Genomic DNA, 11,415 nt, shown 5'->3' on the forward strand with positions numbered 1-11,415 from the left:
TTATCGGTGCCCTCATCGTGGGTAAGATCACTCCCATGGAGTTCGCCTTGGTCTCCTATGTGCGCAGCATCATCAGAATCATAGGTTACCGACCTATAGCGTGGGTCGGGAAATCCGACCATGCCGCCACCGTTGACTTGTGGGCGGCGGCGTTGGTGCTGTCAGAGGAAGAAGGTGAACCTAGGGCCGTTTGATCCACTGGTGGCGATAGGATTAGATCTGGGGGTGTGTCATCGTTTGCCATTGATGCTAATATGGTCGGCCACGATTATATCCTGGCATACCGATTCGGTATGTGGGTACTGGCCATCCGGTGGGGATCGGAGGAACGTAGTTCGATCCCGCGTGAGTTAAATCTGGACCGCTGGTCGCTAATCCGTTGGTAGAAATCACACACCGGTTGGGTTAAAGTGTAGATCTAATCCGCGCCACTGATTTTGGATCGGGTGGCTGGGGTAAGCTGGTACCCGTTCACCGAGTACATTTTGCATTGGGAACCCCCTGGTTTCTAGTATTCAACCCATCGTCCTACTTTTACAGTAGCACCCTCGGAATTAAAATTTGGAATTGCAAATAGGTCCTTTGATTTTTCAAAAAGGTTCCTGGTGATTGATTTAGATATGTAGATCACACTAAAAACACCCTAAAACTTCTTTAGTTCGTAACTTTCTCATTTTAACTCCGATTTGATACATTCGAATTGCGTTAGGTTCGTAATAAAATTATCTACATTTTAGTAACCTTATTAATGTAACATGTTTTAAACGATTAATTTGTTAACCCTATGTTCATTAGATTAACTTTTCTAATTAAAGTTAAGGTAATGTCTTCAGTCCCTAGTTATAAAGTGACAAAAATATGTTTTCTAATCAAGTTATAACTTAGATTAAAATTAAATTAATCTTTTCTTGAGAATACATTTTCTCACATGATTCATTAATCAACATAGACACAGTTTTCATATTTGATCACATAAAACTTATGAAAACTGTAACTTCTTAACCATAACTCCGGTCTTAGCAGCTCTCGTAGCAGCGCGTAGAATATTTTTACGTTGTTTGTTCTTATTATTGGTGTGATGTTAATTTTGCCTATGCCATGTTTGTTTGTATTGCTACGAGTAGCAGCGAGGTTACGAGTCACTTGAAGACCAAGTTGGTGAAGTACCTGGGAATCTTGAGTCTAAGTCAAGTTGTAGCTTTGATCACTCCTTTTTACCTAATAATGTTTGTTGTTAATCACTGTGACAGGCTCAGGTTAATTTGACGGGACTTAATAGGTTTCTCTAGCATTGTTTATCCCCCACCTCACAAACAACTGAATTATTGGGTAGATTTGCTATTGCTCTACATGGTTTTGGGAATCTAATGTTTTATTATGATCATGTTCTAATTATGTTGTTGTTTAATTATTGTTCATGATAAGATCATATTGTTAATTGGAACATGGAGAACCACTCGAGAAAACAGTGCTACCACAAGGGTGGAATGGGACGCCCTTGGCCAAGTAATTAGGAAAGCTAGGGAGAGATTACCTTACCCGGGTAGGGGCAAGCGGGGAGGCGTCGCTGCAGAGTATAGGGAGGTCCTCGGGTCAAATTGTCTGTAAATCTTTTGGGACGTATAATTGCTAATAAAATTTTGACCAACTTTAAGATGAGATGCGTGAAGGATGATGTGATAAGTTCATGAGCGGTCTAAGCCGTCGTCGCCTAGTCAACTTTGGGTTGTTGGATCGTTGTCTTCGTATGATGTAAATATTTAACTATTTTGTACAGAACTCCACTATATAGTAAAGATCGTTCTATACCATGAGTCATCATATGTGGACTTTGTCCCAACACATTTGGTGATTATTTCATGACCGGGTTTTAGTGTCCCTAAAATCCGGGTGTGACACAACGTCTATAGGAAAATCGACGCCTATAAGAAAATTGTCCAAAATTATTGTGCTCAGGAGGGGGATCGAACCCGTGCGCTCTGGTAGAGGTAGTAGACGACAAGGGTTGTGCTCTGCTAGCCACTTAAGCCCAAACAAGTTTATGTCTAATAGTCAACATGTGTTATATATATATATGTAGACTGAGTTTTCAAAATAATAATAAAAATAATCATGTTAGGTTGGGCCGACACTACGGGCCGAGACAGTGGCCCAAGAATGGCACGCCTCTCGAGTCGGGCTAGCACGGGCCCCATTTTTAAAGTGTCGGGCCAGGCCACAACAATATTAAATGGGTCGTGTCTCGGGCCGGCTCGCTAGGCACGACCCATTTGGCCATCTATACCGACGCCTCCCTCCATGCCATCGTCACCCGCAAGCCCCGCACATCCCACGCTCCACGTACCGTCGCACAACCCACGCTCCTCATCTCCTCCGCGCCCGTGCTAAATGCCCACTATCATCCTCTTCCTCCACTTCGGCCCACACCTGCGCCTGCCCCCACGTGTTGCCACTACGTCCCCACCCCCTGCCCCGCCGCGACAGACCCCCCTTGGTACCCTCCCTCAACTTTGCCCTTCGCCTCCTCCTTGATGCCTGCGACTTCGCCAAGGATCTTGAGGGGCTCGTGGCCGACGTCGAGGCGCTCAAGACTCCATCTAGGCCCACGATGCGTTGTCTTGTCCGTACGCGCGCTACTTCCACGAGGTGGGCGGGGAGCTGATGCGCAGCCTGATCTAGGTCAACATCGAGGGGCGTCATGCGGGTCACACACGCTGTGCTACCAGACATGGTCGAGACTCGAGAGGAAGTGCGACGCCATTGCCAACATCGGCTCCAGTGCCACCTTTAACGTGTCTTCCTATTTGCCCTATTCTGTCTACGCCGCCACCAAAGCCACAATACTAAGGGTCTGTTTGGTTGGGCTGTGTATGTGAAAAAAGTTGTTGTGGGCTGTGAGCTGTGGAAAAGGTAGCTGTAAGCTGTAAGCTGTAAGCTGTTAAAAAGCTAAAAGCCGTTTGGTGGAAACTACTAAAAGTCGTTAAAAATTCTTCGACATATGTTTTCACAGTTCCATCCGAAAAGCCACTAAAAGCAGGTCCAGGGGTGCTTTCAGATTTGCACTACGAGAAAGTCGGCTTTTAGAAAAAACTGTTTTCTGAATCCAGCCCTTTGGTTGGATTTTGGCTTTTAGGAGGACAAAAGCCAAAGTCAAAAGTCAAACCAAACACACCCTAATAAATGTTTTCCTCGCATCTCTCTAGCTAAATCGATAAGGACCTGTTCATTTGAGCCGGAATTCACCCTAAGATTGATCCAATTGATCAAACCCTATATAAATTAGACAAAAAATCTGGCTAAGAATGGTTACAGATGACCATTTCTTAGGAACCGAACATGCCCTAAAGGTATAGGTTGGTATATCGTAAAATCAGAAAAAGCTACATATATTCTACCACGGCTACATATTTTAAGGACATAAAACCTATGTGTCCTAACAATATATAGAACATTAATGCGCAATTTCATTACTATAGATCCACTTCACAAGGAAATTAGAAGGATTCAAACACCATACTTGATAAAACTTTGTTGAGCTCGTCCTTTGGACATGTATGCCCCTAAATTTACAATAAATTAGTAAAGCAAGGTGTTATATTGGTATATTGTTTGAAATCTTGTCTCGGTTTATCCTACACCAGTCATGCCACACGGACGCTTTACGACGAGCCAAGCGGCTTGTAACCATTTTTTTCCTGTCACTCAGAACTAGCTATCGGCCTACCGCACCCGCAAAATTTCCCAAACCCCGCACACAATTGCCGGAACCCTAGCTCCACTCCATCCTCCCAGCCCGCACCAATGACGGACCAACAAACCCAGGATCTCGTCAAGGAGCTCGTCCACCGCCTCCTCTCCGCCGCCGAATCCGGCGGGCGCGGCGGCGGGCGCGACACGGGCGGTGCGCTGCGGTTCGCGCACCGAATCCTCTCCAGCCGCCTCGCCCCCGCGGTCCTCCCCGATGAGCACGCGCTCGCGGAGTCCATCAAGCGCCGCCTCGCCGCCTCGGGCCGCCCCGATGATGCGCTCTCATTCGCTGACCTCCACTCCAAGCTCTCCGTCCGTGCCCGCCCAGCGTCGCTGTGGCCGCTCCTCTACCTGCTCGACTCTCTCTCCTCGCAGTACCGCGCCGCCGCCGCGGCTTCGTGCCTCCCAAACCTTCCCATCGCCGCCCTACCGCAGAATGCCACCTCGGGGACGGCGCCGGGCGCCGGTGTCAGGCCGGGTTCGCGGACGCACGGGGCGCCGCCGGGCGGCCTGGTGCTGGTCTCCAAGGATCCGGACAACATCCGCGAGATCGCGCTGCGTGAGTACACCGAGCTGGTGATCGACGAGACGGAGGTGTCGGAGGCCGCGCTTGTGCGGGACGTGCTGTACGCGTGCCAGGGCATCGACGGCCGCTACGTGCGCTATGACAAGTCCGTGGACTCCTACGACCTTCCAGACGGTGTTCGAGTGCCGCGATCCACGCGCACCCTCGTTCGCAAGCTATGCGAGCTTGGCTGGCTGTTCAGCAAGGTGCGGGGCTTCATTTCTGACAACATAAGCCGCTCGCCCTCAGATGCTGCCACTGAGGTGGGCACTGTTACCCAGGCATTCTGCTCGGCGCTCCAGGAGGAGCTGTCTGATTATTATAAGCTGCTGGCTGTTCTGGAATCGTACTCATTGAATCCAATTCCCACACCTGGATCTGATTCAGGTGTGTCCAGTAATTACCTCTCACTGCGCCGTCTTGCAGTGTGGCTTGCTGAGCCTGCAGTGAGAATGCGCCTAATGGCTGTTCTGGTTGATGGATGCCGGGGACTGAGGGGTGGTGCTATGGCTGGTGTGATCCATGGGCACGCACAACACGGAGATCCTATGTTTCAGGAGTTTATGGGCCGATTACTGCGCCGGGTGTGCTCGCCGTTGTTTGAGATGGTCAGGAGCTGGGTGCTAGAAGGGGAATTGGAGGATGTATTTGCAGAGTTTTTTATCGTTGGGCAGCCAGTGAAAGCAGAATCTTTGTGGCGGGAGGGCTACCTTATTCAATCTGATATGCTTCCAGCTTTCATATCTCCAGTGCTCGCAAAACGGATTCTTAGAACTGGCAAGTCAATCAACTTTCTTAGAGTATGCTGTGACGATAGTGGCTGGGCTGATGCTGCTGCCGAGGCTGCTGCATATGTTGGCACTACAACATCTCGGGGTGGCCTTGGTTATGGGGAGACTGATGCTTTGGAGGCATTGGTGGTTGAGGCAGCCAAGAGGATTGATCGACATTTGATGGATGTCATTCATAAGCGGTACCGATTTAAGGACCACTGCCTTGCTATTAAGCGTTACTTGCTTCTTGGGCAGGGTGATTTTGTCCAGTATCTTATGGACGTTGTTGGCCCCGAGTTATCAGAGCCAGCAAATAGGATTAGCTCCTTCCAATTGGCTGGCTTGCTTGAGACTGCAATCCGAGCATCCAATGCACAATATGATGACTGTGATATCTTGGACCGGATAAAGGTAAAGATGATGGATCATGGGGATGGTGATCGTGGCTGGGATGTCTTCTCTTTGGAGTATGATGCTAGGGTCCCCCTGGACACTGTGTTCACAGCTTCAGTTATGAAGATGTATCTCAAGGTTTTCAACTTCTTGTGGAAGCTCAAACGCGTAGATCACTCCCTTACCGGAGTGTGGAAGACTATGAAACCTAACTGCATTGTTTCTTCTCCATTTTACAAGGAAGGAACAAGCATCAGAGCTCAATTTGTATCAGTTCTTCGTAAATGTCAAGTTCTATTCAATGAGATGAATCACTTTGTGACCAATTTCCAATACTACATTATGTTTGAGGTCCTGGAGGTTTCGTGGGCCCGTTTTTCTGATGAAATGGATGCAGCAAAGGATTTAGATGACCTTCTCTTAGCACACGATAAATATCTCAACTCGATACTGGAGAAGGCCCTGCTTGGTGAACATTCCCAAGGACTTTTGAGGAATCTGTTTGAACTGTTTGACATTATTTTACAGTTTCGAAGCCATGCTGATCGATGGTTTGAAAGGATATATGAGTTGCAGCTAAGGTTAGATTATTGCAGAATCAGATATTGTGATTCCATCTTTACTTTAAAGCTTATCTCATACCTACTGTTTGATTTACATTTTACTCCAATGTTTCATTTTTATTGCAGGGGAAAGGGTAAATCAAAATCAAAGGATACAGGTTCATGGTTTGATGGCGGCAGAAAAGCTATGATCCAACTAGCTGGAGAACTTTTCTGGAAAATGGGTGAAGACCTGGATAGCATCGCAAAGGATTATACAGCTTCTCTTGATGCTTTTATTACGCAGCTGCCCATGCAACAGCACGTCGATTTGAAGTTCCTTCTCTTCCGCCTTGACTTCACTGAATATTACAGTCGTGTTTCCTCCAACAAATGAATGTGAGCCGCTTATGTGAAAAACTAGGAGTTAGATTGATCGTTTGGTTGGGACTTGGAAAGCATTATTTTTATACCATATCCCATTAATTGATCTTGGTCGCTTGATTGGCAATGGTCACTTCCATTTTCCTTGCACCTCCTGTAGAAGAGGATCTGAATACCCTTTTACTGAGGATTGCCAATGCTACAATCTGGTGATTCTGTCAGCTGTTTGCATGCTGATGCTTATGTGCCGATTCAACGAGGCTAAAGCCACGCATTTCATGCAACTCTGTACACAATTGTAAGTTTGTTTTGATCTTGATTTTCATGGATGTTCTGGTGTAAATTTAATATTTATTTTTTCTCTATTAATTTCTTGAGAATTAAAGCTGGAGGTCTTGAAGATTTGTCCTTAACAGTTTGTATTGTCAGTTTTACAAGAGCAGATAACTCATTACATTGTTTTGATCTTGAAGTTTGGTTTAGAAATGTAATGTAAATAGCAACGGTAATGATTTACACTCGAGTATCGGTAATAATAAGCTAAAATAGAACAATATTAATTTTTAGTGTGGTATCCGATTACGGTAACGTTATCAGTTATCTATCACCAGTTATCTCTCACGTTACAAATACAAATATGTGAAGCAAACATCACCTCAGTGTCCATAAGCTAGTGACCTGCTTGGAGCATGATGCAACTGAATGGCCTGCTTGGAGCATGATGCAACTGAATGGATGCGGAAAAAGGAGACTTGAAGAAATCCGTGGGAATTTGCAGATGTTCAAGCTTTGTCAAATACAAAAAATTTGGTTAGTTTTGGGAGTGGTTGCTATTTCTTGTGCAAAATTGTGAGCAACGATCTTAAATTGAAACATTTGCATGTAGAGAAAATACTTGAGCGTTATATTGAATAAAACTAATTGTATAGCACCAACCGAGGATGAATGGATGATCTATGCAAAATGTAACTTACAAGTGCCAAATAACAGGTTTGCAAGGCTAAATTAAAGTGACAATCTGAAATTTCCAACAATACTTAGGGTGTGTTTGGTTCAGGTTTCTGAATCAAATTCAGAACCAAAAATCTGAAATCTTAACCAAATGGGTACAACAACGAAATATATTCCTGAAAATCAAATTTATAGTTCAATTTAGAATCACCTCTTATCTTAGGTTTTTCAGATTTCTGACATCTATGTTATAAACTGTCATAGTCTTATAGAATCTATAGTTGATAGTTGTTTTAACTAAATAAATTTTAGTTTTTCATTATTGTTAGCTCACCTCGGTCTTTTCACAGCTCACAACTAGAATAATATTTTTAGAAATGTACAAATGAACCAAATATACCCTTAATCTGTGTATGTCTAGAAATTTAGAAAACACATAGTTTTAAAATTGATTAACCATGCATGGAATATCTCCAGTTCTGTGTATGTCGAGAAATTCAGAAATCTGGAGATCTCTTGGAATTAGTTGCATCCCATAAAGATGCCTTATCAACTTTAGATATGCTGGAGCGCCCTATTGAAAATTTTGAGAGTACATTTCATCCTGGTGGCAATGAAAGTAACCTGTTTATAGCGGGGGATAAGAAAGACGATAACGAGGAAGGAGATGTTCAAAATGGTCAGCTAGTACAAGAAGAAGAGAGGGAGAAAGGCCGGGTTGGATTTATTGTCTACTGGAAGTATATTATGATGGCATATAATGGAACACTTGTGCCACTTATTTTGCTAGCTCAGATAATTTTCCAAGTTCTTCAAATTGGATGCAATTTCTGGATGGCTTCGGCAGCACCAATATCAAAAAATGTGAATCCTCCAATCAGTAGTTTGCAGATGGTAAATGTGTACTTTGCATTAGCAATTGTTAGCTCATTGTGCATATTCATTCGATCACATCTTCTTGTCATGACCGGATGTAAGACTGCTAATATTCTATTTGAGAACATGCACAACTGCATTTTCCGAGCACCAATGTCTTTCTTTGACTCCACACCTAGTGGACGAATCTTGAACAGAGTAAGTACATTCAGAATGTTATTTTTGAGGACATGGAATTAGTGTGTCTTTTTCTTTTTTATTATGTTATTGCTGACATTTAAAACAAACTGTAGGCTTCCACAGATCAAAGCACAGTGGATACAAGAATTTTTGACCTGATGGGCTACCTTCTATTTCCTGCTATTGAGATTCTAGGAACAGTTATTCTGATGTCACATGTTGCATCGCAAGTCTTCATAGTTTTTGTCCCCATTATTACTGCATCGCTGTGGTATCAGGTAAATTATATATAAATTATAATTGTATTGGTTTTCTATTTTTAAAACTGATGGTGCCAATTTTCTCATTGATGTTCACACACTCCAACTTTTAGCAATACTACATAGATGCAGCTAGAGAGTTGCAAAGGTTGGTTGGAGTTTGCAGGTCCCCCGTGCTTCAACATTTTTCTGAATCAATGGCTGGCTCAAATATAATTAGATGCTTTCAAAAGGAAAGACAATTTATCCGTTATATTGGATATTTGGTGGATAATTTATCTCGACCAAGTTTGTATAATGCAGCCGCAATGGAATGGTTGTGCTTTCGTTTGGATATGCTTTCATCCTTTGTTTTTTCCTTCACATTGATACTTCTGGTCTCTTCACCATCTGCTTTAATTGACCCAAGTAAGCATATTATTTCTCTAGCAAGATCAATATTGTTCTTCTTAGTGTTCTAACGTGCTGATAATATTTTGTACAGAGACTGCTGGTCTTGCGGTCACTTATGGACTAAGCCTCAATATGCTACAAGGGTGGGCTATTGCTGTCCTCTGCAGTTTGGAAAATAGAATGATATCAGTGGAAAGAATGTTGCAGTATACGACTATTCCTTCAGAACCACCACTTACAATATCAGAACGCCAACCAAATAGACAGTGGCCAACAAAGGGCGAAATTAAGTTTCTTAACCTCCATGTTTGTCTCTTCAACTTTACGCACTACCCTTATTCAATTTGTGTAATTGTTATTGTGCTCACATCAGTATTTATGAAACTAGACAGCTTTAGGTGTAGTAAATGCTAACTGTTGTAAAGCAACCAATTTCATTATAAGGATTATTCTAATATTAACATGTCCTTTTGGTTTTTATGTTCCTGTTGTTAACAGAACTGCAGCCTTTAATACTTAATATTTTCCCAGAATATTCCAGAAAACCAAAACTTGTCTTGAGGTGGAAAACAAGTGTAATTGATAACTGATTTAGTAGAGCGTGTTATATGCTGCAGGTTCGATATGCACCGCAGCTGCCTTTTGTTCTAAAAGGCCTGACGTGCACCTTACTCGGAGGAAAGAAGACAGGTATTGTTGGTAGAACAGGTGGTGGCAAATCAACCTTGATTCAGGCACTATTTCGCATTGTGGACCCATGTATTGGCCAAGTGTTTATAGATGGCACTGACATCTGCACCATTGGACTACATGACCTCCGGACAAGATTGAGCATCATTCCACAAGATCCTGTTATGTTTGAGGGGACCCTGCGAACCAATATTGACCCCCTTGGGGAGTACAGTGACGAGAAAATCTGGGAGGTACATTCCAATCGCTAAATTTATTTCATTTCTCTTAAAAAGTGTTCCATTCTGCACCTAATACATGCGCTCTCCAGGCATTGGATTCATGTCATCTTGGGGATGAAGTTAGAAAGAACGAGCTTAAGCTTGACTCTACAGGTTTGATACCTGCCAGGTCTCCGGACACTGCTCTATGGTGTCGAAGCCCTAACATGTTCTTTGGTTGTCAAATGTAGTGACAGAAAGGGGCAAAAACTGGAGCACAGGTCAGCGTCAACTTGTGTGTCTGGGAAGGGTGATTCTGAAACGGAGGAAGATCTTGGTTTTGGATGAGGCAACTTCATCCGTGGATCCAATTACAGACAGCTTGATTCAAAAAACCTTAAAGAAACCTTAAAGTCTTGCTTCTGGATAACGGTCAGTATGCCCCTGACTTACGAGCCAAAATTATGTTCGCATTTATTACTTCTCACGCTTGAACAATGTCCATGTTGTAAAACAGGTGAAATTGCAGAGCATGACGCCCCAGCAAAACTGCTAGAGGACAGTTCATCCCTATTCTCCAAACTTGTATCTGAGTATACCATGGGATCTGATAAGTGGCGAATGCAAGAAAGCAGCTAAATCAATACTCTACAGATAATACAGGACAAACGCCCTAGGAAGTGTGAGTATCTACGTGTTACCAATTTTATAGCTTAATAAAAAGATTTTTTTTTAAAAAAAAAACTATGAATATCCATATTCCCCAAGGCCCTTGGAAGTGTGATATATTTGTTTCATTGTATATACATGAAACTTCTTTCCTTGGATATTTCCGGAGCCAGAATTCAGAGCATCTACTTGTGCAGCAAAGTTCTTCCAACGTCACCACCACTAGGATGTGCCTGGTGTTGCGCCCAATTGCAGTTTGTGAATATAGGCGACGATTTTTTTTGTTTTAGCACAAAAATACTAATATTTTGATAATTTTGTTTCCAAACTAAATAGGTGGCCACTAGCGTAGCGGTTAAAACTGCTATACAATCAAAATTTTCACGTAATCGTCGTACAATCAAACTACCAAAATTTATAACTGTACTTAATTATTTCTTTTACCAATATATTAACTTGTAAGTTCTATCTGATGTTAATAGATATAAAAAGGAAAAAATATCTAATATAAAGGATTAACAAAAGTTTGTGACGCGAAACTACAATATCCCTTTAATATTTAGGAACGTTTTACTTTTAGATACTCCCTACAAATGTTTCCTACGTCGCTTTATGGAACTTCATGGAACTATTTGGCTACTCTATCGAATCAAGCAACTGTTGAACTGCTGTAGCTACAATATATAGAGATAAAACACCAAAAAACTGATATGTGAATCACTAGCGGTGTCCGAAGAGCAGTCAAAATGGCACAGATGAATCGTTGTTGGTAGGGGTGAACATGGTCGGAAA

The 11,415-nt window shown here is 43.0% G+C and overlaps 2 protein-coding genes across 2 annotated transcripts; both read left to right on the forward strand.

Annotated features, from left to right (window-relative positions):
• Nucleotides 1-4,532: 4,532 nt before the first annotated feature.
• Nucleotides 4,533-6,686, forward strand: LOC100280166 (Gamma-tubulin complex component 3). Its single transcript, NM_001153098.1, is given in 2 exon segments — nt 4,533-6,059; nt 6,168-6,686. Coding segments are annotated over 2 exon segments (1,545 nt in total). The 5' UTR covers nt 4,533-4,764; the 3' UTR covers nt 6,418-6,686.
• Nucleotides 6,687-9,237: 2,551 nt separating this feature from the next.
• LOC101027214 (uncharacterized) lies at nt 9,238-10,794 on the forward strand. Its single transcript, NM_001279865.1, has 5 exons — nt 9,238-9,370; nt 9,682-9,987; nt 10,065-10,128; nt 10,206-10,386; nt 10,472-10,794. Exons 1-4 carry the CDS (start codon nt 9,245-9,247, stop codon nt 10,364-10,366), a joined length of 657 nt encoding a protein of 218 aa, NP_001266794.1. The 5' UTR covers nt 9,238-9,244; the 3' UTR covers nt 10,367-10,386; nt 10,472-10,794.
• The last annotated feature ends 621 nt before the right edge of the window (nt 10,795-11,415 follow it).

This window comes from Zea mays, chromosome 7, assembly GCF_902167145.1.
Source record: "Zea mays cultivar B73 chromosome 7, Zm-B73-REFERENCE-NAM-5.0, whole genome shotgun sequence".
NCBI lineage: Eukaryota > Viridiplantae > Streptophyta > Magnoliopsida > Poales > Poaceae > Zea > Zea mays.